The sequence below is a fragment of the Xiphophorus maculatus genome, chromosome 18, assembly GCF_002775205.1.
Source record: "Xiphophorus maculatus strain JP 163 A chromosome 18, X_maculatus-5.0-male, whole genome shotgun sequence".
NCBI lineage: Eukaryota > Metazoa > Chordata > Actinopteri > Cyprinodontiformes > Poeciliidae > Xiphophorus > Xiphophorus maculatus.
In genome coordinates, this window is record NC_036460.1 from 3,264,907 (window position 1) to 3,289,617 (window position 24,711).

General features: G+C 42.2%; 2 protein-coding genes across 2 annotated transcripts; both read right to left on the reverse strand.

Annotated features, from left to right (window-relative positions):
- Positions 1–1,871: 1,871 nt before the first annotated feature.
- On the reverse strand, positions 1,872–10,086 carry LOC111611969 (scavenger receptor cysteine-rich type 1 protein M130-like). Its single transcript, XM_023351287.1, has 7 exons — positions 9,909–10,086; positions 6,518–6,727; positions 4,928–5,236; positions 4,552–4,845; positions 3,913–4,242; positions 2,455–2,540; positions 1,872–2,378 (listed from the first exon to the last, which is right to left on the reverse strand). Exons 1-7 carry the CDS (start codon positions 9,952–9,954, stop codon positions 2,286–2,288), a joined length of 1,368 nt encoding a protein of 455 aa, XP_023207055.1. The 5' UTR covers positions 9,955–10,086; the 3' UTR covers positions 1,872–2,285.
- Positions 10,087–21,759: 11,673 nt separating this feature from the next.
- On the reverse strand, positions 21,760–24,671 carry LOC111611975. The gene is made up of 5 exons (XM_023351296.1): positions 24,631–24,671; positions 24,255–24,554; positions 23,582–23,950; positions 22,853–22,938; positions 21,760–22,776 (listed from the first exon to the last, which is right to left on the reverse strand). The coding sequence occupies exons 2-5, from the start codon at positions 24,460–24,462 to the stop codon at positions 22,684–22,686; spliced, it is 756 nt and encodes a 251-aa protein (XP_023207064.1). The 5' UTR covers positions 24,463–24,554; positions 24,631–24,671; the 3' UTR covers positions 21,760–22,683.
- Between the last annotated feature and the right edge of the window lie 40 nt (positions 24,672–24,711).

The window sequence follows — 24,711 nt, forward strand, 5'->3', positions numbered from 1 at the left end:
AACCACATCAGTTTTGTTCAACCTGTTAGAGTATGAAGACTAGAGAATCTCTGCAGAACCAGTTAGATAGGTTTCTTGTTGACCTCTCCCTGCAGCAATTGCAGCAGCCTGCTAGCGGCAGCAAGGCACCAGAATTTGTTAACAGAAAAGAACAGACAGTTTAGATAGAAGTTCTGAGGCTTAAGTAGTTTCTCTATGGAAAATCACCAGCTCAGAGTTTCAAGAGTTTGATGCACCTGCTGGATATTCTGGTTTGAAAATGTTGTTGTTATGCAAAATTGTTCCATTATCAAGCCTGATTTATTTGGAAACTCACATATTTGAACAAGAAGATGTTTATCATCCAAGGAGTTAACTGACCCTCCAGTGTGATTACGTGGCTTGTATATTGTTCAACTGAAACTGGAATGACTACATTGTGTAACATGAGTTACACAATGCAGCAAGCTATTGTGAGAGCTTGCAGCTCCAAATCAGAACTCAGAGCAGCTTGCTGCTGTGTTTGTTCTCCGTCTGCAGACGAAATAAAGCTTTGCTCTTTGCCATTTGCCAGAGTCTCAGCCTGATCTGTTATTACACAAGATTTTTGTCCACAACCTTTAAGTAAAGAAAGCAACTGGTTAAGTATTGGAACCACGAAGGGAAAGAATTGAAAGCTATGAAGGGAAATATTTAAAAGGGTGAAGCCTAAAAGCAGTGGGAGAGTGGGTGATGGCTTGTTGTCGTCAATGCTCCACTCAATTAACCGTTGAGTCAAAGTGAGAATTGCCACAATAAGAACTTGACCGTCACCCTGCTCTCCATATTCCCGTTCCGTATAGACCACCCGAGGTGTGTAAGGAACGGGGCTAAAACACTGAAAAATGGGTTCTTCACAAGGCAAGTAGGGAGGTCTTAAGGAGTCTGGTGTAACTGGCGTGTTGAAAATAGGACAATGGAAAAACGTGGTGTGTAGGTTGAAAACAAGCTCTAGTTCAAAGACTGGTACCAGACAACAGAAAAAATTAAAAGTGCTTGAGGTTGCACGTAGCTGGCTAACACAAGCACAAAATAAACAAACTGCGAGTGCTAAAAATACATCAGATCAAAAAACAGAAGCTATGTTTGTCAGATCGGAAGATAACGAAACTCAACCCCGAACTGGAGCGCGTGTGCAACGACCCCCACCCCCAACCTCTGACTTAGATCCAAGCGAGGACGCTCCCGAAGCATCAGGGGGTGTGCCAACAGGCCGGCCTGCCAAAAAAGAAAAAAAACAAGCAACACAAGGCCCGTCTCATGAATTTGGCCAAGCCTTGCAATTTTCCTTAGGGAAAGACTGGGCAAAAATCCAGGGCAATTATACTGGACACTCCTCCCCTGACCCAACGAATGTACTCCCACACCAAGGTCCCAGTTGTAGTGAACAACAAAATCAGTGGGATGGATTACAACAAAGGGTTAAGGAAGTCTATGCTAGACACACGGATTATTCCCACCTTAGATCAGTAAAACAAAAGTCCGGGGAGGATGTAGATGATTTCAAAATCCGCTTTGAAAAAGAAATATTGATTCCACAGCGACATCCCATATGATGACCGAAATAACTCTCCTTACCAACAAAAACTTAAAAATATGCTAATGTCAGGTTTCCACCGATCTATTACTAAATGGATCAGAAAACATCAAGTGGCATTTAATACCTCCACCGTTCAGGAGCTAATGGAATATGAACGTCACGCTGAGAAACATGCAACAAAGGGAGGAGAAAGTGCAAATGGACACAGACTGTGCAGTGGGGTGACACGCAGCTCACTGCCTGGCTGGCTAAAGTGGCTAAAACTATACAATAACGAGAGAAAAGATATAAAAAATTAAGGCAGGACAAAGTATTACAAGCTAGGATCAACTGTATTACATTAGTCACACAACAATTCAGAACCCCAACTAAGACAAGGACACAAGCTGGGTTCAGGGCCTGATGGAATTGGCTACCTGACCTTTGACCCCAAATATCCTATCATATGCTATCCTTGCAAGGTTGATGTAGATCAGATTTTGATGAAGTGGGTTTTCTGTTATATTTTGTTTGTTGAATGTTTTGTTTTGTGTTCCCTTCTTATATAAGTTTAACTTAAGTAGGTTTAGTCCAGATACAAATTTCTGAATGTTGAAATTCCTTCCTGCTGCAGGAGCACAGAGACATTTTATCATAGATACATAGACGGATAGATTTCCAGGAGTCTGAAACAGGTCTCTGCTCCTTCCTGCGGATGTGAAATGAAGATCATTTTCTCCTGGTTCCTTCAGACTGCAGTCTCCTCCTCTAAGCTGCCTTCAGCTCTGGATCCTTCATCATGATGGTTGTTTTCTGGTCCAGACTTCTGGTTTCTCCTGGCCTGGAAACAGAGGATGGTTCAGCTTCAATGCAAGAACTTTCCCAACTGAACACATCATGCATGATACATGCAGTACCTTAAAGTAGAGGACCAGGACTGATCCCAGCATACCCAGCAGGACGACAACCAGACTGATGATCAAAGCAGTGGGAGAGGCTGAAACTGAATGAAACAGATTCAGGATCAGCTTTCATCAGATCAATCAATCAATCAATCAAATTTTATTTGCATAGCACATTTCAGCAGCAAGGCATTTCAAAGTGCTTTACATCATTACAAACACAGAAACACAAAGCAACATAGAATCAATAATCAAAACAAAGCATTAAGTCAAGTTCCATCAATAAATTTGTAATTGATTACGTTTCAAATACAATTCTAAACAGGTGGGTTTTTAGTTGAGATTTAAAAGAAGTCAGTGTTTCAGCTGTTTTACAGTTTTCTGGAAGTTTGTTCCAAATTTGTGGTGCATAGATGCTGAAAGCTGCTTCTCCTCGTTTGGTTCTGGTTCTGGGGATGCAGAGCAGAACCAGAACCAGAACCTGAGAGTTCTGGAAGGTTGATACAATAAAAGCAGATCTTTAATGTATTGTGGTGCTAAGCCGTTCAGTGATTTATAAACTAACAACAGTATTTTAAAGTCTATTCTTTGAGCTACAGGGAGCCAGTGGAGGGACTTTAAAACTGGTGTTATGTGCTCTATCTTCCTGGTTTTAGTCAGAACGCCAGCAGCAGCATTCTGGATCAGCTGCAGCTGTTTAATTGATTTGTTGGACAGACCTGTGAAGACGCTGTTGCAATAATCAATACGACTGAAGATGAAGGCATGGATGAGTTTCTCTAGATCTGGCTGAGACATTAGTCCTTTAATCCTGGAAATGTTCTTCAGGTGATAGAAGGCCGACTTTGTAACTGTCTTTATGTGGCTCTGGAGGTTCAGGTCAGAGTTCATCACTACTTTCACGTTTCGGGCTGATCGCTGGTTTTCAGTTGTAATAACTGAAGCTGTGCATTGACTCTAGATCTATAACTCTAGATCGTTCCTCTTTAGGTCCAAAAATAATAACTTCAGTTTTGTTTCTGTTCAGCTGGAGAAAGTTTTGGCACATCCACACATTTATCTGTTCTAAGCATCTGTTCAGTGATTGGATGGGCTCTGAGTCACCTGGTGACATCGTAATGTAGAGCTGTGTGTCATCTGCATAGTTATAGTAGCTAATATTATTTCCTGTTATAACCTGAGCTAGTGGGAGCATATAAATATTGAATAAAAGGGGTCCTAGGATTGAACCTTGGGGTACCCCACATGTGACCTTTGACCTCTTTGATGAAAAGTTTTCAATTGAAACAAAGAAATCCCTGTTCAGATGAGTCCAGCTAGAAAATAATCATATAGACCCTTGTTTTCATGCTGCCTGTAGATCTGATCATGAACATTAATATCATCAATCCTCCTCTCTGACCTCATGAATGAGGCAGACAGCTGCTGGTTCACCTGAAGCAGAACTTTTCCTGATGGACTCCATGAGTTTACCTGAGACAGTGAGGTTGAGAGGCTGGCTGATAGAGGAGAAGTTATAGGAGAAAACGTAGACGTGGTAAACGCAGCGGTAGGTTCCTTGGTGGGCGTGGCCAGCAGCAGAGAACAGGAAGAGGGCGGAGTGATTAACAGCTGGCAGGGTCTGGTTCTGAGTGTAGTTAGAGGTGCTGAAGATGAGCTGGAAGGAGCCGCCTTCATACTGAGGTCTGATGGAGCACATGATGCTGAAATTTGAGCCAATGAGGAGCTCAGACCCCTGCTTTCTGCCTGTGGAGACCCCGTCAGTGGAGGAAGAGAGGAAGATGAGCGGCTCAACCAGCAGACCTGGGAACGCAGAGGAAACACAGAGACAACTGAACTGGATCTAATCTGAGGTGGAAAACAAGATGGCATGAATGAGAAAGAGACAGGAGCTGATCACAGACTGGTTGCCATGGTTACTAGCATGTTTATACATGATTACTAGCACCTTTATGATAGATCTATAGTCTGTCAGTAATATTTAAACCAGTTTTAGTTTCTTTCTCCTCAAGGTTTCAGGTTCTTAGTTAAAGGTGACGGTTTCTCTGCAGACATCTGGAACCTGATGGAAGAAACATTTTAAAAGAAATAAATATGAGAGTTCAGAGTTACCTGAGCAGATGAACTCATGGCTCTGATCATTGATTGCATCATGAGGTAAACAGTTCTTTAATGCAGATCCTGACTGGAAACAGTCAGACTTGATCCTCCAAACTGGTCTCTCTGAAGCTTCCTCTGAATTTCTTGCTGAAACAGCAGAACCACAGTCCAGTTCAGCACAAACTGCAGCAGCTGAGTTCATGTCCCAGTAACTATACCAAACAGCCACTGGTCTCCACTCTTTTTGATGTATCATCTCCAGTCTCCCAGCACATCGGCTGGCCTCTCCCACCAACCTGATGTTGTCTTGATGTGAGCAGAGACAGAGAGTTCATTAATGAAGGAAGTGAAGCAGTGAACAGCAGCAGGTCTGCAGATCCTCCTCTACCTGAACAGGTGAGTCCAACAGCTTGACCAGGTGAGCAGCTGTTTCTACCTGAACTCTTCCTGCTGCTGCAGTTCAGCAGAGCAGACTCACTGCCTTCACACAGGAACTCTCTGCTCCCCACTGGAGCCTCTGCTTCTCCATAGAGCGCCCCCTGGTGGACTGAAGGAGGCCCACAGCCAATCTCCCTGCAGACCACCTCTGCATCCTGCAGGTCAAAGTGTTTTTCACACACTGAGGACCACGACTGGTCGGTCTTCACCTCCAGTCTGCCTGAGCACCGGTTGGTCCCTTGAACCAGCCTGACTGAGTCTGTGGATGCAGAAAGAAAAAAGTTTCTTCAACATTTTCACTGAATTTGGTTCCAGTTTGTTCAGCAAAGCTCCAATACAGAGCAGACTCTGGGTGGAGGAACCAACCAACTAGTGGAGAACGGGTGGAGAGGGGAGCTGGGCAGAGTTTTGTTATTTTTAAATCTACTGTTTAATATTCTTTGCACTTTTAGCATCTGCTTATACTGCAGGCCGGCCCTGGAGATGGGTGGGAAAAAAACTTAAAACAAACAGAGAAAATTACACTACAACATCACAAAGAACCTATGAATTATCAATTATTGATATTTCATCCTTGTCTTCTACAAAGCAAATGTGAGAACAGATTTAATCACAGAATAATAGAAAACTATCATCTTTTTACACTTTAAACTTAATTTGTGGAGGAAGTTCAATATTTGATCAGCTTCTTCTCAATGACATTGAGGTTTTTATAACCCTGAATCTGCTCCACTGGTTCCCCTTTAATCTAATCAAACTTCATTAAATCACTAACCTGGTAAAAACCAGCCACTCTGTAACTACACTTTGATTCATCCAGAGAGTCTGGACTGTGTTGAGCTTTTAAATTTCACCCAGTTGCTAACGTTTGTCCATGACATGCAATGCACCAGATCCACACTAAGAAGTTTACTGGAAGTTTCCTGGGCTGTAAACATGTAGAAAAAATCAATTACCAAGCACTGTTAGATGGAATCACTCAATCAGGTTTACTAGCATATTGTGCACAATACAGAGAACATATAAGAGGATCAATAGTGAAACATTTCTGATTGAAAACTCTTTCAGGCAGAGACAGCAGGAGTTTTATACCAAGGCTGAGGGAGAGACGCTCTGGTTCTCATGCAGCTGCAGGAAAACATCTCCCAACCTTGTGCTTGCAACCCAAACAGCTTCATTTGGTGAGAATCACAAGCATTTAGAATGAAGACAATACAACCAGCAGATATTACCTTACAATAATTTGTCCACCACAAAACAGAGAAGAGCCGTTAAAGTTAATTCAATATTTGGAAGTGTGGCCACCATGGACTGAGCTTCCTCCACTGCATTGCTAAAACTACAGAGACTATGTTTCTAAAATAACAGAAAATAAATCATCGTTCAAACTTCTCCTTCTGTTCGCTGATTGGTCCGGTAGAAAATCTACCAGAGTGAATCCAGGTGAAGTGGAAGAAGCCCAGACTGAGCTGGAAGTGAGATTTTTTTACAGTGGAGTTGGAAGCAGAACAGGAAGGCAATGGCCAGGATATGAAATCACCTGAACAGACGATCTCTACATTGTCGCCCTCATCTCTTTGTAACGACACCACAGATCCACAGTGGAGCTGTCTGCAAGCTGCAGCTGCTGATGTAAAGTTCAAGTTCCACTGCCAATATTTCACTAGTTTCCAGTCTCCCCGATTCTTCTTCTCCAGTCTGCCACCACAGCGACTCCTTCCTGCTACCAGTCTGAGTTCATCAGACAGCGCTGGAAGAAACAACATTTACATGTTGGGTTACAAAAAGCAAAGACAGATTCAGGATGTGTTGACAGGATCCTGTTGATCGTGTTTATTTGATCTTCTCTTGCTTCTTCCTCCTGTTAGAGGAAAAGCATCAAAGCATCTTTATGTTGGAATGGCCTAGTTAAAGCCCAGACCTAAATGTTATTTACACTCTGTAGTAAGACCTGAAATGTTTCTTATTATTCACCTTTTCTACCCATTTATATTTTATGTCTTTACTGAAACCAACCAAAGTCAAATTCATTGTTTTTGTGTAAAAAGTTGTCAAATCCAACAGATTCTGAATCTGATTCTGAATCTGAATCTGAATCTGAATCTGAATCTGATTCTGATTCTGATTGCAGAGCGATCATCATTTTGTGCCTCAGCTGCCTTAAATCAGGTTCCAGACTTTAGCTTAACAACTGTCTTCCTCCAGAATGTGTCTGACCCCTCAGCAGTATGAACAGAACCACATCTGGGTGGATCACAAAAATATCTACAAAAAACAGAAATAGTGAATGCAGCAGTCTAAAATCAATAATTAAATTCATAAACTCTCTGCCACCAAGTCACTAAACTGGTTCAGCTGAACTTAAGATGACTGTCAGCAAGAGGACTATTAGTTACTGACTTCATCACTGAGCAGAATATTGATGTTTTGTTCCTGACAGAAACATGGTTGGATATAATAATGACTCATCTGTACTAATTGAATCAGCGCCTAATAATTACAATTTTTAAGTGAGAATAGGAAACATAAAATCTGAGGAGGGGTTGCTACAATACATCAGGATTCATAAAAACTGTAAGAAGGTTGATTTTGGTCATTTTAGCTCTTAAATATCTGGGAATTGAGGTAAAAGGCCATAAATGAGCTCTGATGCTAACTCTATACAAAATCCCATCATATGTGGAAAACATCTTTAATGACTTTAATGGGTTTTTATCTGTTATATGCTTTGATTATGACTGTTATATAATTGTAGGACATTTCAACATCCATGTTGACGAGCCTGAAGACAGAGGGGATTAAAATCTGTGATATTCTTGATCATTTTGGTTTAATTCAGCTTGTTAACCCAGCAACACATAATCAAGGACACATTATGGACCTGGTTATCAGTCAGGGTGTGAATATTTCCAACGTCTCTGAAACTGATGTCGCCCTGTCTGATTAATTCACTGTTATCTTTGAAACCACAACAACCATCAACTCATTAAGGAAAACAGCTACTGTCATAAAATGTTGTTTTACTGACAACAGAGGAAAAACTTTTAATCAATTAAATTTCCCCACTTTGCCTTCATGGTGCAACCTGTAGATGAGCTGGTAGATAACTTCCATCCTAAGATCTCAGAGATCATTGATTTAATTGCTCCCACTAAAGTGAAGGTTGTGACTGGAAGGAACAAAATGTGTGTAAACATTTAGATCTGCAAGACAACACTGTGATGGGGCCGAACGTAAATGGAGTGAAACTCAACTTCATGTTTATCATGAAATCTGCAACGTCTGCACTAACACATTCATAGAAAACATTCATTGCAGAAATCATAAACAAAAACATGAACAATGATTGAGCTTTATTTGCCACAGTTGACAGGCTGACAAACCACCTGACCTGCAATCAAACTCGGCCTGCAATGAATTTGCCAAATACGCTGCAGAGAAAATTAAAAATATTAGAGGGTCAACATTCACTGCCACACAAAATCTAATATGGATGCTATGCCCAAAGATAATAACACCCACAACTTTTCTTCAGAAAGTCCTGCCTGTTATTTCATCTGATCTGATTCTGTCATGTTCCGTGTTTTTCTGTGTGTTTATTTTGAGTTTCCTGTGTCTCTGAGTCTCCGTGTTGTCCTGTCTTCCCCTTGATTACTCCCAGGTGTTTCTCGTTCCCTGATTGCCTCCTGTGTATTTAGTCTCACCTGTGTCTCTGTGTTGTCGGGTCCTTGTCAATGTGTCTTGTCCATGTGTGTAGCCTGTTGCTACCAGTGCCGAGCCTTAGCCTTCCGCTCGACTGTGCTGCCAGGTTTTTTTGGATTTTGTTGGACTGGGTTGTTTCTGGACATTATTTATTAAAATCATTCATTTATCGCATTCCTGGGTCTACAGCGTTTGCCTCACCACCACCTACACCGCACTTCATAACAGATTCAAATATTAAACTCTTTGCTCTCATCAGGTTTTTTCCCCCAGCAGTTTTCAAACCACTGATATAAAAAATAAAACGATCTGAACAAATCATTACTGCAGAATTACAGGCCGATCTCCAACCTTTCATCCATCAGCTAAATTATTGAAAAGCTGTTTCAACAATTAACTCTGCAAAACAACCGAAACTCTGAGTTCCTTTAAATCTGGACTAAAAACCCAGCTGGTCAGATTTGCTTTACAAACATAATAAATGAAACACTGAACAACATTTTGATGTGTAACGACGACACTTTGACAAAATGTACTGTTTACTGGTTTACTGTGTGGTGTCTTTAGGACTTTTTGTGTTTTTATGACGTAAAGCACTTTGAACCGCCTTGGTGCTGAAATGTGCTTTACAAATAAACTGATCGATTGGTTGATTGATTCTAATCTGCAGCAGGCGAGTTCCACATCCTGCCTGAGACACTCCCACGTCAGACGGAGCTCAAACGTTTTCACCAACACAACCAGCGGTACCAGAAGCCGGTCCAATGACCGTAGTGCTACTGGGCTCGGTTGGCCAGCAAACGGGCCTGACCAGAACCTCATAGAGAACCTGTGGAGCCAAGAGGAAGATGAGAGAATTCATGCAGAAGGAGCCATTTTATGTGGCTCCACCTGTTTACTGCGCAGATTCAGCGCTGGTGCAGAGTTTCTGCAGCTTCTCCTTATCAATCAATCAATCAGATTTATTTTATAGCACATTTCAGCAACAAGGCAGTTCAAAGTGCTTTACATCATAAAAACACAAAAACCAACAATTCTTGATTTTATTGGCTCCTTAGCAGCAAGTAGACAATATAAACATCACTAACTGTGTAGCAGCAGCTCTATGATCTGAGACTAGAAACAGTTTCCAGTTTTTTGTTTGTAAAATTTAACATGTTTATCAATCGATCATTTTTAATTTGAACTCTAGTGAATATTAGTGTTTTTGTTTGAAAGTGGAGTCCTACCTGAGCTGCAGAGACACAGAAGCAGCATCAGAGCTGTTTGGTCCATGTTTCCTCTGGATGTGGAGTGAAGCTTCGTCTCTTGATGTGATCAGGATGTGGCTCCAAACTCTGAACACTTCCTACTTTAAGCTTTTTTATCTGCTACTTCCTGAACGTCACAGTTCAGGTCTTTGGCTGCTTTCAGAAACAACGCCTCCTTCCTAGGAGCTGATCATGAAGATGGGTTCATACTGGGCCTACTGGGATTCAGGGGTTTCACCAGTCTCTGTTGTTCCTGTGTTTAGTTCAGTCTTTGTTCTGCATGTAGCCGGAGTGGATCCAGGTGTGTGATCCACTGAAAGAGAACCTGATATTGTTGGCAGCAGTAGCTCAGCTTCCCTCCAGGAAGGGGTCACAGCTAAACAGAAATGAGCCCAGGTGTAGCTGCTATGAAGAGAAGAAACAGAGAGAGAACATAAACTTAATGTCAGCAAAAACTGCAGACATTCAAGGATGGAGAGCAGTAGGAGAAAGAAGCAGAGGAAGCAGGCACGTGTAGAGGGAGGATGAGGGGGGCTTGAGCCCCTGCCCTCTTTATCCTTGATGCCCCGAGTGCCCTTTTTGAGTTGTTTTTTTTTTTTTTCAAAATTCTTTTATTTTTAATCTGTATGTCAGAAGGCCTGTTTGTGCCCCTCAGCAATAATATTTAGCTAAATATAATAATTTAGTGAAAATAAACTAGTCTGGCTGCCCTCAGTCTAATAATGACTCTCAGAGCCTCCATGTTGTTCAGACTCCGGGTCCATGGTGAGGAGGAGGAGGACTGACCTGGGCCTCTAACTATCAAATTATGGGCCAGAATATTTTTTCATCCACTGGTTTGTGAATAAAAACGTAGGTCTGATGTTGACGTTAGAAAAACTGTTTCTATTTATATTTTTATAATCGTCCTTGCAATAGCGGGACAAAACCCGCCTCACCCATAAACACAGAAACGCTTCAGCTGCAGAGAAAACTTGTGACTTTAACTTCATCATTCTGCTAAAGGCCCGGTTCGCTACAGGCAGTCTGGGTCGGAACCACCGACAGATAGAAAGAATATCTGTCTTTATATCAGACATCCTGATATAAGACACGGTACCGACTGTCACCGCGAGTCGCAATGCAGCTCAAAGCTCCGGTACCACCTGGTACCACCTGGTACCACCCGGTACCACCTGGTACCACCCGGTACCACCTGCTTTCTGTTCGCTCAGCTTCTCCTTAACGTTTCTACCAGGCGGGTTAAAGCCGCTGCTGACCGGATCTGGGCTGGAGGTTCTGGGCTATAAATAGAAGTTACTGCAGAACCTCAAGTGTTAAAGGAAGATTCGGCCCATTTAGAGTCACAAAATAAACATCAGAGAAAATATTGTAGCAATAATCAGAACCGCAGCAAAAAGCCAAACATGCCACAATGAAATGAATCAAAATGTCTCCAAGGCATCGGGGGACTGATAGGGGCCACCGGGGGATTCCAGGTAGATTCCAGGTAGATTCCAGGAAGATTCCAGAGATGTGCATCGCAGCAGCTGTTCTTCCAGGGCCGGCCCAAGGTAATATGGGGCCTTAGACAGAACCCCCCTCCCTCCAGAACCCGTCCTACTTAGAACCTCAGCATCACTAACATGTTTAAATATCGATCAGGTGAATCTGTGAGAAGGAGACCAGGTTTATTGGCCCAGTTTAAAATCAATCACTGATTATTGGTTATTTGCTGTGATGTATTTGTGAACAAACCCAATTCAAACACAAAGATTACACCATATTGTAGCCATGGTAACACAACAATCAAACTATCAAGATGATTCTTTAAACTTTTACAAAGTAAACTTTCTAATTAAATCCTAAATGTACTATTTATTTTTCTCAGCTAAATGCATTAAATAAAATGTAATAACATTGTTATTCTCTATAAATGATGCTACAGGTTTAGATCTACAGTCTGTTTTACAATTAAACCATTTCTAGGGGCCCCTGAGTGTCTGGAGGCCCCTGAGTGTCTGGAGGCCCCTGAATGTCTGGAGGCCCCTGAATGGCCCCTACCATCAGCTACTGAGTTTTCTTTGCCTTGATATCTCAGTCTTATAATTCTAGATCTAGAGTTTTAACATCAAACTATTATATAGATTAAAACCCCTTTGAGTTTTTGATCTATAAATCAGTCTGCAGCCAGGTTGTTCTAGAGGTTAGATAGATATTATTAGGGCTTAATTAGCAAAATGGCAGCAAATTAGCTTATTTCATAACTTTATAACCTTTGACCTTCTCTCCTCTGGTCTGTTTAACAGCTACAGTCTCAGATCAGCTCAGCCCTCCAGGACTGTCAGCAGCAGAAACAGAAACTTTATACCTGTTGGGGAAAATATAGACTAGATTTGCTTTGCATTTGCCCGCATGATGGCAATGATATAGTTGGATCCAATTAGATTCCTGATTAATATGGGTTGTTGCTATGTTGCTGTACGGAGTTTTTGTTCAATGTGCCCCTTTTTTAAATTTGAGCCCCTGACCCTCCATACGTCTCTGCACGGCCCTGAGAGGAAGGAGAAGTTTTCAGTTTGTCCTCCAGGAGGATTGATGGAACATCTTCAGATTATAAATCTGGAACATTTAAATAGATTTTTTTCATGAGACATTTTTCTGTCATTTCATTTCAGTTTTAGTCTTTGACCATCAGAGCAGAAAGGCTTCATAGAGGCAGAGAGAGAAATCTAAACATTAATCTGGATGTTCAGCCTCTGTGTGCTGGCATGAGCATGCTGAGTGATGCTAATCTGGATTGAAGCTTCAGCAACATTATCAGCTTTGTTGCAACATAACCAGGTTTTTCAGGGTAAATCTAAACTTTAGATCTTCAACTGGAAAAAGTTGTTTATTTCAAAGAGCTGAGATATTTTAGGCCCATTTAACTCAAAACATTTATTATTTAGAATATTAAACACTACCAGCCCCTTTATGTTGCTGCAGCAACATGCATTTATATCATAAAACAATGAATGAAGAGACATACAAATCTAAAATATTAGCTGAACCTCTGAGGTTCTGACCCAAAATCTGAGCCCAGTTGGACCAAAGTTACCTGTTTGATAGTCGGGTCGGGCTTCTGTGGTACATTTTTAATAAGCCAACAGGTTTTTGAGGCATAGAAACCATAACTAATTGCTCACTTGGACTAATTTCAATCTATATATTCATAGTTTTACTAAAAGAAAAAAAACAAAACATTTTTTGCCTGTTTAGCTTTAGCCATATTTGGATAGGATCCCAGTTTTCCTTTGCTTTGGCTGACTTGATTTACTAAATGAAGAAATATCAGTAAATAAATGAAAATTCTTCAAAATCCCCAAACAGATTACAGACTTCTGAGTTAAATTTCTATACTTTTCTGTCATAATTAACACCATTCTACTAATATGTTATTAGTGGAGATATTTTTTAGCTTAGCTTAAAGCTAACTTAAAGGTAGAGAAACTATTCTTTGTTCATGAAGCGTGAGAATTCAGTTTAAAGTTGGAACAATGCAATATTAAATGTAATATTTTTGTAAGTCTTGTAATTGTATTTTTGATCATTAATAATTTAAATTCAGTGTACAGTTTAGTGTCCAGACCAGTTAATATGCAGAAAAATGCAGTAAAGTTAAAAAACAGCTGATTTATCCTGTTTAACTCACTATACTTTGGTTGTCTTCATCCAAGTGAAGGATGGTTGTCAAGTTAAATCAGCAACCCCAAAATTTTTGAATGCATTCACAATCTCCACCCATCTGGCACACACCGCACAAAGAATCAAGCGCACCCACCCCTTTCGCTGCTCGAGCTCAGCAGCCAAATCTATCAGGTAACCTGGCTCACCTGAGCTAAACAATGATCTCTGTTCAGACAAAGAACCTCAAGTGAAAGTTTCCTCCAAGGCACCGCTGGTAGGAAATCGACATTATTCACACTTTACATAATTCAGAAAAACAAATTAGACTTATTGTTTGATGGAATATTTTTCATGTGTTTGGAAACAGATTAGTTTCACTGCTTGGAATATAGTTTATTTATTCATTCACTGTTAACTTACAAGTAAATTATTAAATCATTACTTGAGAAATGAGTTAAAATGAACTCATTGTTATCTGTGATTAATATTTCTCCTTTCTGTTTGCAGGTTTTCAACCTCATGCTCATGTGACCACATGTTGCTTGTTCATATGCTGCTGATGAGATTCATCTACAGAAAAGATTAATAAAACATGTCAGTTAGATGAGTTGTTCCTGCGCCTCTTTGGAGGAAGAAAGCCTTTTTCAAGTTTGGGCAGAAGCTGAGGTGGTTTAAGAGAGCAAAAAACGTGACAGTTGAAAACCAGCTCAATACCAGATGACAGTGACGTCCTGATAAATGAAAGTTTTGTCTGGACTGGACTCCAGTCAGCTGATTCAAAATGCTGAAGAAAGTTGTGTTGAGTATCTGACTAACTACATGACATGTCCAACAATTCTGGGCTGGGGAGACCAGCGCTTGTTGTTACTGAAGAGGCTGAAATGCATCATAGATGAGACCATGGGGAGTCGCAGTTTACTGTCCTTAGAAGATAAAGCAAGTACGAGTGAGCAGACCGTTTCCCCTTTTCAGCCACAAAAGGGCGATTGTGACAGCACACCCACACCCCACGCAGAAGATCGATGCCTGAGAAGAAACAGCAACCTAGGCAACTTCATAATTAGTGGTTACGGATTAATAAACATATTCTAAAGACAAATAGCTGATAAGCAAATGCAGAAAGCATAAGTAGAGTGCTAACTAAACTTGTGTGCCGGTTTGAGATGCAAGCTATGGAGATATAGCGGGAACGTTGTCATAAATTGGATTTGCAACCTCCTGGTATCAAGGAATATTGCGGCATAGGTCATGAGCCATACGAAGATCGGTAGGGTACAGGTATTTTTCACCCAGTAAATAACCACCAAAATCCCCCAGCCAGAGCCCATAGGGCCAAAACAGCCCACCTTTGGAGCCAGCGGTCCCTCCCACAGCCCGTGATGGATAGAGCTTGGTTCACCAGGTAAGTGATGACTGCTACTGCCAGGAATTATTCCGCGATTGCGGTTGCAATCTTGAGGGGAGCAATACATGTGACGTGGACACCTCTGCACACCAGCTCTACTACTAAGGCGGTTGTATCCATGGCCAGCCACAATACCACCACAGAACCCCTGCGCCAGTTGATGGATGTTCGGCCCATCAGATAGGAAGCAAAGAGGGACGTAGCCATGTACCACCTTCTGAAGAAAATGGGTCGTAGGACAATCTTCACATAACCTTGGAACGTGACAAGAAGTCATAGGGGTTGTCCAACAGACCAGGGGCTGGTAAGGCAGTAGGCTAACCAGGCGCAAAGTATTCCGAAGAACTCAATGGCACTCACTTGAATGGGCTCAAAAAGGGCAGTTGAGTTTGATGAATTAGATGTCATGGTGTCGGGAGATGTTCTTTGGCTTGATCAGGTCTTGACGGCAGCAGTGATGAACACTGAATGGCTTGGCGGCACACGGCAGCACTCTTTTATGCAGAATTAGACTCCTCCTTTGGGGGGAGGAGTTGGTAGTTCCTCCCCTTACAGTGACAAAGTGATTTCAGCCATGCCTCCAACACAACTTTTCCTATGACTAAGGCAATGATGATGCTGAGGAGACCAGGTAAATATGGCCACAGAACATTTAGGGTGCTAAGCAACCAATGTTCAAGGCCTCATCCCACCATGTCAGCAACTTCCTCAACCACTTCTGTAACATTAGTGGCTACAGTTGAACTCTGGGTCTTGTACCAACTACATTCATGTTGATGATATTCTTTTCCACATTTTTGCCACAGTTCTGTAGTTATCCTGCAGGTGAGGTTGGAGTATAGAAGGTTAGGGCCCACCCAGTCAAAGCCATGGTCTCTCTCACCTTGGCACATACTTTTCCAAGAAGCATGTCCTTCAACAATGGCAACAAGGATGTTAGGGATGAAAGGTACCGGGACACTGAGAATACTTTTGCGCATTTTCAGTTGGAAACCTAGGATGGCGTCAGTGCAGGTGGTACCTCTACCTATTGCTCTTCTCCATACTCCCTTGATCTTTTTCCATTCAACTTTGGAAGAGTGAGTTTCATACTCATCTGCATAATTGTCTTTACAGTGGTCCTCCCAACCTCGAACAATCTGGCGGGACTTTCTGGCCAGCCCTATGATGCACTCAGTGTTATTAGATGTACATGTCATGCGCCAGGGTCTTGGATGGACAAAGAGGTTGGGACGCCAGAATGGTCCAGGCCAAATTGCACATTCCTTGGAGTAAACGGTGGTGAGATATTGGTACTTGATCCAGTAGTTGTCTGACTGACTGAGGCAGGGCACAACCCAGGTTTTCAACCCTTCTTCCTGAAGGCCCCACCACTCCCAGTTCCAACTGCGGCAGTATTCTTCATGCCAGGCTTGTAACACCAGCTTAGCTGTGGGGAAGATTTCAGGATCTGGGCAGTTGTACTTCCATGTGGAGAAAAAGGTGGTACCTGTTTGCCAGATGTCACATCACGGTGAGGATTCATTTCTAACCCATTCGGTGTCGCTAAGGCTGTCAAAAATAATTTTTTGCTACACACTTGTTAATTTTTAGGAGGTCATCAGGAGTTGGTAAGTGTTGTACATGAATGGTTGCATAACGCGGTCCTTTCAACCCATCCGGGGAACGAGACGCCCCCTCCGGGAAATCTTCTTCGAAGTACGCTTCTGGTCCAATTGTCCAAATCCATGGGAAGGTGTCATTCAACCAGGTCTCAGACTCTATCTTCAGTTCACGCCGACGGACCCATGAGACGGTCAAATATTCCCTTAAGGACAAAACCATATAATAACGACCCCTACATGTGACAAACTTGCTCCAGATGCAGGCATGTAATTTGTTAAACTTATCTCTGATGCAGTCTTGTTGTTCATTTTGGAACAGAAAACGTCAGGGTCCTTGCTTGATGAGGAAAGCTGTGATGTTCTGGAAAATATCTGGTTCAGGCCGTTTAGTTGGTTTAACATCAGAAACATTTCCTCTGGGAGGTTCCGCTGTTTTCTTGGTGGGTGGTTGTGGAGTGGAGGTTGAGTTCATTTCACAATTCAGGTGGTAGTGGCCCCAAAACTCCCAACGTGGTAGCCAGGTTCGACAGTCCGATGATTTGTGTGGAGCTGAGTAGACTACCTCATTTTCCCAATAGCTTTGATTGGGGAGCAGCACCAGGGATCGACAGGCCATGTTGCAATGCCACTCCGGCCTCCCTTGGTCTGGATGGATATAGTTACATCTAATAATTCTGCGTACCTTGTTGTGCAGAACTCGGATCCAACAAACTACTCCATCTTCCATAAAGTCATATCTGTAGATCTCCCAGGTGCGATTTAGAAGGCCATCGATGGTGGGGTCACTGAGATTGAAGGCTTGGCTCTCCACATGCATTTTCCCATTGTCCTTGTTGAACTTTGCGGTTTGATTTTGGACAGGTGTGCAGGGGTCCCATGGCACAAAGATGGACATGGTACTGGTGTTCCAGCAACTAAAATTGGCGTACTTGGAGGGACCATAGGTGACTCGTGAGTGTGTGAGACGCCATGGTCCAATCCCGATGAGATAGAAAATAGTGATGAAAATTGTAGCAGCAAATAGCAGGGCGACAAGCATAAGCAAACGTTTTATACAAAGGGCTTTATCCGTTATCATCAGAGGTGGGGACTCGAGTCACATGACTTGGACTCGAGTCAGACTCGAGTCGTTAAAATCACGACTTGAGACTTGACTTGAAAAAAATGCTCAAAGACTCGGACTTGACTTTGACTTTCATGCCATTGACTTGGGACTTGACTCGACTTGAAGCTGTTTACTTGAAAAGACTTGATATTTTTTACTCAAAGTCTTAAAATTTAAAACACATTATTTATAAAGTGGCGTCATTAATTAATGTCACTCATTCCGTATCAATATGCGCAGACCGTCACTATGGTTTTCCTCTCTCCTTATGTATGTATGTGTACGTAGCTGCAGCACAACCAATCAAATTAACAGGATTTGGACGTTTAAAAAAACGCGGCAAAGCTACAGAGCTCAGGGAACGAAATACGAAATAACCGCTCGAATATGCTTCCGCGAGTAATTTCTTTTGGCTACGTAGGTTATGAACTTTCGACTAAAAAACGAACTGCAACTTGTAAAACATGCAAGAAGAGAATATCGGATGGAGATGCCACGACGTCCAACTTTGTCCGGCATTTGAAGCTTCACAAAGATCGGTAGGTGGCACTTTTCTTTTGCTGTAAGATAGTTGACTTTAGCTAACTTCGTGTTAGCATGTGTACTCCGGGTTAAATTGGTGATTATTTACCATAAATCCGGTCCTTCAAATGCCTCCACAAATAATGTGCACCGTGTTAGCTCAGGAAGCCGGTGGATAGTGAGCGGGGCTCCGGAACAGAAAGCAGATTCTGGACCTGAACACAGGGAACAGAGTCTCTCTGTCCCATCATGATGATGAGCCGGGTCTAGTATCATCTAAGGATGGTTGGTGTATTTGAAGACATCTACGTTGGGAAATTATATTGACAATATATTGTTTTGACAGGTCAGAGAAAAGAGGAAAAAACTGCTGTTATGGTTCTTTGTATTGTGCTGTGGAAATGTCAGCATTTTCGTCTTTTTTTATTGAATATCAAGTTTAACAGAACTGGGCAATAAAGTGGTCCAATTTAAAAATGTTTTTTATACTTTGTGTTCAGCTACACATGTTCTATCATTTGAGATAAATACATATTTTAAAACGAACAAATGGTCTATTATTTGAATTTTATGTATAATTGCAAATTATAAAAAAAAATAAATAAATAAAAACGACTCGAAATGACTTGAAATTAAAGGTTCCTGACTTGAGACTTGACTCGACTTTTGCCTGTCTTTACTTGAGACTTGACTCGGACTTGAGGACAAAGACTTGAGACTTACTTGAGACTTGCAACACAGTGACTTGGTCACACCTCTGGTTATCATGGTCGATTTCCATAGCAGGGTTCGTTCAGAGATTTCCAGGTTGTCATCCTCAGTGTCGGTACTTTCTTCAGAATCTGGTGAATTATCCATACGCATCATACGTGTTGGTTCCATCATGGCCATTTTGATTCTTGGGCTAAGTGTTCTCTTGGGTCTGGTTCACTTAATTTACTTCAAACCTTTTGTAGAGTTTTGTTATGACATGGAACAGTGACGTTCTTGGTCACCCGTCTGGGTGCTTGCTGCAGTGTCGTATATACCGGAGAGGGGAAGGGGAAGTGAGGTTCCAGCCCCCTCCACACCCACTTCCAGAGAAACACCCTCCAACAGTCAGGCCGAGGAAATGGGCCTTGAGCGGTGCCACTCTTCAGCGCTTGATCTTGCCAGGCTTTGTGCTTGTACTCCACTGGTGTTGGCACTGTAATGTAGGTGCACAGTGATTGCCCACGCAGTGTGAATTTGGTGCAATATCCCCAAGGTGGTGGAGTAAAAATGGTGTGGGGGATTAGGGTAGACTGTCTATTTCTAATTTCGGTGGGAGTCTTGAGTTGTTGAAGACATAGCAGTCCGGGTCCACTTCCATGTTTACTATGGTTTTCACCATATCAGGTGATATAGTCCAAATGATCAGGTTATTCACTGAGAGTTCACAGTATAAACCCTGCATTGGTTCCAGGTAATGGGGACCCCACCTAATCCTCACCTCCTTCCCATCTATTGACATGTACACTGTGTTAAAAATCCATGGGAGATGTTTCTGGCAAGAGGGTGAGATTGCTGCATGTCTGATTGAGTCACCTGCCCTACCTGCCAAGTTTGAGGCTGTAAGGGGACAAAATAATATGGTCTGTGCCATGGATGCTGTATTAATTTTTCTCCTTCGCCCACTCCTTTTGCTTCTTGGAAAATCAGTGGGTCGAAGGTAAATCAAATGCTTGAGAAAATAGGCTTCTGAGAGTGGATATGAGATGATGAAGTCCTCTCTCGGCATATCTAATAATATGGAACTGTTCGGGAGTTTCAAAAAGGGGCCACTTTTAGAGGTCCCAGACCAGATGTGAATGACTGCCAGGAGCTGGATCTGACCTTCTTATCAGGGAGTTCGGAGCACATTGCGGTTGTGTAGACTCTTTTGGTACTTGCATGAACGTTGCTCCAATGGAGTAAATTTCCTTATGAGGGATGGCAACCATCCGCACCAAAATTTGAACCTGTCGGGTGGAGCTGGGGTCGAAGGGTGTACCCACTCTTTGGGCCACACCTCCTGGGACTTGTAGCACTTTGTTACGAAAGGTGGATTCTGCTGTTACCCAATACAGGGCTGACTTCTCTTTGGGCCTTGAGGAATTACTTCCCCATGCGTCCGGTGGGGTGGTGTAATAGTACAGATCTGTGGTGCGCACTCCACGCTCCCGTGGGACATCTGGTAGATCCACTGCTGGAATGGTGGAATGACTGATGACTTCCAAAACCAAGTGTGCCCAGGTGGTCAGCTCCCAGGGGCCATTCCAACCCCCTTCTGTTGCGTGTTCTCTGGTGTCATCTGGGAGCATGTCCAAAGCCACAGCTGGTGGGTGAAGATGTGGATGCCTAAATACACAGAAGATCACCGGAGTATGCATGATGTTTACTGGTGGAAGTGCTGCTGGAATCAGAGCAGGGTCGTACGGCTTACAGTTTTCTGTCAAGGTGCTTCAGAGCAAAATCATGCGCCAGGGTAACTGTCAAATCTCCGAGATTCACTTCCATGTATTTCTGAAAAATTTCAGAGCTCAGCACACACCATCTTTGTCTCATCACTGCTATTACTGTGATTGAGCTACAGATATGAATCACGGTATTATGGGAGACGACAAATAGCCCTCTCATATGCTTCAAACAGTTTTCCAATACGTCTCTTGGTTCCTGAACGGCAAGGAGTTGTTCGGACTGCTTTTTCCATATAAACTGACTGGGTGTCTCACAAAGATAGAATTCTTTCTCCACCTTTCTGTCTCACACACACTGGACAGTTGAGCTGCTCTTTAGAACTACAATGACTCAAGGTTAGAACTACAATATGGCGGACACTCAGTGCCTGCAAAAGAGGTCTGAGCTGGCCGTTAGAACTACTTGTGTTTTGGGCATTTTAGAACTGATTGTTACACATGGGATTAGAGTGGCCATTTAAAATGAAGCTTACTGAAAATTTCAAAATGAAAGCCGTGACAATTTTTACATCAAGTAATTGCTATTTTGGACTTTATGTGACTGGTTTAAAGAAACCACTGTTAGACATTGGATTAGTGTGGCGACTTAATATGAAGCTTACGGGTTTTTTCAAAATAAAACCCTCAATATCCCACTCAGGTTAGTGCACCGCCGCAGCAAGTCAGTTCATTAGCATTAGCCTTTTAGCTTAAATAAGCTATTAGCTATTTTTCTGACTTATTAGCCATGTCTAGTATGCTGAATGGAGTGAGTCAATTATAGAAAACATCCTAGTGATGCACCACATGCTACTGACAGCATTCATGCTAACATTAGCATTTTGGCTAATTTAAGCTGATTAGCTTACTTTATCATACTAAATGGTGCAAGTCAATGTTGGTCAATATTCTTGTGATTCTCCACATGCTACTTTGGAATTTTTGAGCTAAGCTTAGCATTGATGCTAATTTTTAGCATCAGAACGCTGGGTCCAAACCAACACACACTTCGGCAGGCCCCGGTTAAATTTCTTCAGGAATTTTCTAGTTCATCATGTTATTCATGTCTTAATCTGCTATTTATTACATCAACTCTTTGTATAATCATCAGTAAATCAAAGTACAAAAATCCTTATTTTATAATCATTAATAAATCAAAACACAAGAATACATTTCTTATAATCAATCAGTAATTAAAATACAAGAATATATATATTTTTAATCAACAGTAAATCAAAATGCAAGATTACTTATGCCTCTCAGGCCTTTATGATCCATTTTCTGCGTATACCTGGAAAGATCTCACCACTCTACACCAGTTTTCACAACATTGGTCAAGAGTGTCCGCATGTTTTCTTTATGTTTGTTGCTACATGTTTGTTTCTACATGTACTTCGTCTGCCAGTCACCAGAACCTCATTATTCACACAGAGAGTTCATATCTCCTTTACAAAGCCATGGTCTCGGAGCCATGGGTCCACTATGCATTGTGCATGCACTTCCCTACTAAGATGGCGCAGATCACATCTGGTTCAGACTTTGGAAACTGGATGTATTGGATGGGTTATCATGGCAGTGATGACATACACCACCTACAGGCAGGACAAAGTATTACAAGCCAGGATCAACTGTATTACATTTGTCATACAATTCAACTAAGACAAGGACACAAGCTGGGTTCAGGGCCTGATGGAATTGGCTACCTGACCTTTGACCCCAAATATCCTATCATATGCTATCCTTGCAAGGTTGATGTAGATCAGATTTTGATGAAGTGGGTTTTCTGTTATATTTTGTTTGTTGAATGTTTTGTTTTGTGTTCCCTTCTTATATAAGTTTAACTTAAGTAGGTTTAGTCCAGATACAAATTTCTGAATGTTGAACTTCCTTCCTGCTGCAGGAGCACAGAGACATTTTATCATAGATACATAGACGGATAGATTTCCAGGAGTCTGAAACATGTCTCTGCTCCTTCCTGCGGATGTGAAATGAAGATCATTTTCTCCTGGTTCCTTCAGACTGCAGTCTCCTCCTCTAAGCTGCCTTCAGCTCTGGATCCTTCATCATGATGGTTGTTTTCTGGTCCAGACTTCTGGTTTCTCCTGGCCTGGAAACAGAGGATGGTTCAGCTTCAATGCAAGAACTTTCCCAACTGAACACATCATGCATGATACATGCAGTACCTTAAAGTAGAGGACCAGGACTGATCCCAGCATACCCAGCAGGACGACAACCAGTCTGATGATCAAAGCAGTGGGAGAGGCTGAAACTGAATGAAACAGATTCAGGATCAGCTTTCATCAGATGAGTCCAGCTAGAAAATAATCATATAGACCCTTGTTTTCATGCTGCCTGTAGATCTGATCATGAACATTAATATCATCAATCCTCCTCTCTGACCTCATGAATGAGGCAGACAGCTGTTACATGTTACATGTTTTACAGCGGTTACATGTTTTACAGTCATCTGAAGTCATCTCGGTGGTTTCCAGGCAGCCAACAATTGCCTCTAATAAGCTAAAGTACCTCTCTTATGGAAGTTGGTCCACATGGGAGGGCGAGCTCACAAAGGTGTAGTGTTTTTATTTTTACAGCAAAAATTTACAATTGGCAGGAGAGAATTGGCCCCATCTCAACTGCCAAGAGATGAAATGTCCACTGAGACTCCAAGATGGGATCAAAAATGATAAAATCGATGTAATGCTAACCTTACGTTACACTCAAAAAACAGCCCAACGCCACATCAGTTACTTTAAGACCACATTCAGGTACAATAGCAAAACAAAAATCTGGCAGTGGACGGTAAAAGAAAAGAAACAGAAGGTGGCCAATTAGGGGAAATCTGTCTTAAAAAAAAAAAGAAAGAAACAATAGGATATTAAGAGAAAGGCATGACAGATGCCAAAGTTCACCTGAAGCAGAACTTTTCCTCATGGACTCCATGACATTGCCTGAGACAGTGAGGTTGAGAGGCTGGCTGATAGAGGAGAAGTTATAGGAGAAAACGTAGACGTGGTAAACGCAGCGGTAGGTTCCTTGGTGGGCGTGGCCAGCAGCAGAGAACAGGAAGAGGGCGGAGTGATTAACAGCTGGCAGGGTCTGGTTCTGAGTGTAGTTAGAGGTGCTGAAGATGAGCTGGAAGGAGCCGCCTTCATACTGAGGTCTGATGGAGCACATGATGCTGAAATGTGAGCCAATGAGGAGCTCAGACCCCTGCTTTCTGCCTGTGGAGACCCCGTCAGTGGAGGAAGACAGGAAGATGAGCGGCTCAACCAGCAGACCTGGGAACGCAGAGGAAACACAGAGACAACTGGATCTAATCTGAGGTGGAAAACAAGATGGCATGAATGAGAAAGAGACAGGAGCTGATCACAGACTGGTTGCCATGGTTACTAACATGTTTAAACATGATTACTAGCACCTTTATGATAGATCTATAGTCTGTCAGTAATATTTAAACCAGTTTTAGTTTCTTTCTCCTCAAGGTTTCAGGTTCTTAGTTAAAGGTGACGGTTTCTCTGCAGACATCTGGAACCTGATGGAAGAAACATTTTAAAAGAAATAAATATGAGAGTTCAGAGTTACCTGAGCAGATGATCTCATGGCTCTGATCACTGTTTTCATCATAAGGTAAACAGTTCTTCAATGCAGATCCTGACTGCAAACAGTAAGACTTGATCCTCCAAACTGGTCTCTCTGAATTTTCCTTTGACTTTCTTGCTGAAACAGCAGAACCACAGTCCAGTCCAGCACAAACTGCAGCAACTGAGTTCTTGTCCCAGTAACTATCCATAACAGCCACTGGTCTCCACTCTTCTTGATGTAAAATCTCCAGTCTCCCGGCACATCGGCTGGCCTCTCCCACCAACCTGAAGTTGTCTTGATCTGACCAGAGACAGAGAGTTCATTAATGAAGGAAGTGAAGCAGTGAACAGCAGCAGGTCTGCAGGTCCTCCTCTACCTGAACAGGTGAGTCCAACAGCTTGACCAGGTGAGCAGCTGTTTCTACCTGAACTCTTCCTGCTGCTGCACTTCAGCAGAG

Excerpts from the sequence above, each read along its gene's own strand:
- LOC111611975 (XM_023351296.1), bottom strand. The coding sequence starts at position 24,462 with ATGGATAGTTACTGGGACAAGAACTCAGTTGCTGCAGTTTGTGCTGGA. Across the intron at positions 23,951-24,254 it reads CCATGAGATCATCTGCTCAG|GTCTGCTGGTTGAGCCGCTC; the intron begins GTAACTCTGAAC and ends CTGCGTTCCCAG. Across the intron at positions 22,939-23,581 it reads GAGGAAAAGTTCTGCTTCAG|TTTCAGCCTCTCCCACTGCT; the intron begins GTGAACTTTGGC and ends TGTTTCATTCAG.
- LOC111611969 (XM_023351287.1), bottom strand. The coding sequence starts at position 9,954 with ATGGACCAAACAGCTCTGATGCTGCTTCTGTGTCTCTGCAGCTCAG. Across the intron at positions 4,846-4,927 it reads TGTTGGACTCACCTGTTCAG|ACAACATCAGGTTGGTGGGA; the intron begins GTAGAGGAGGAT and ends GCTCACATCAAG. Across the intron at positions 4,243-4,551 it reads CCATGAGTTCATCTGCTCAG|GTCTGCTGGTTGAGCCGCTC; the intron begins GTAACTCTGAAC and ends CTGCGTTCCCAG.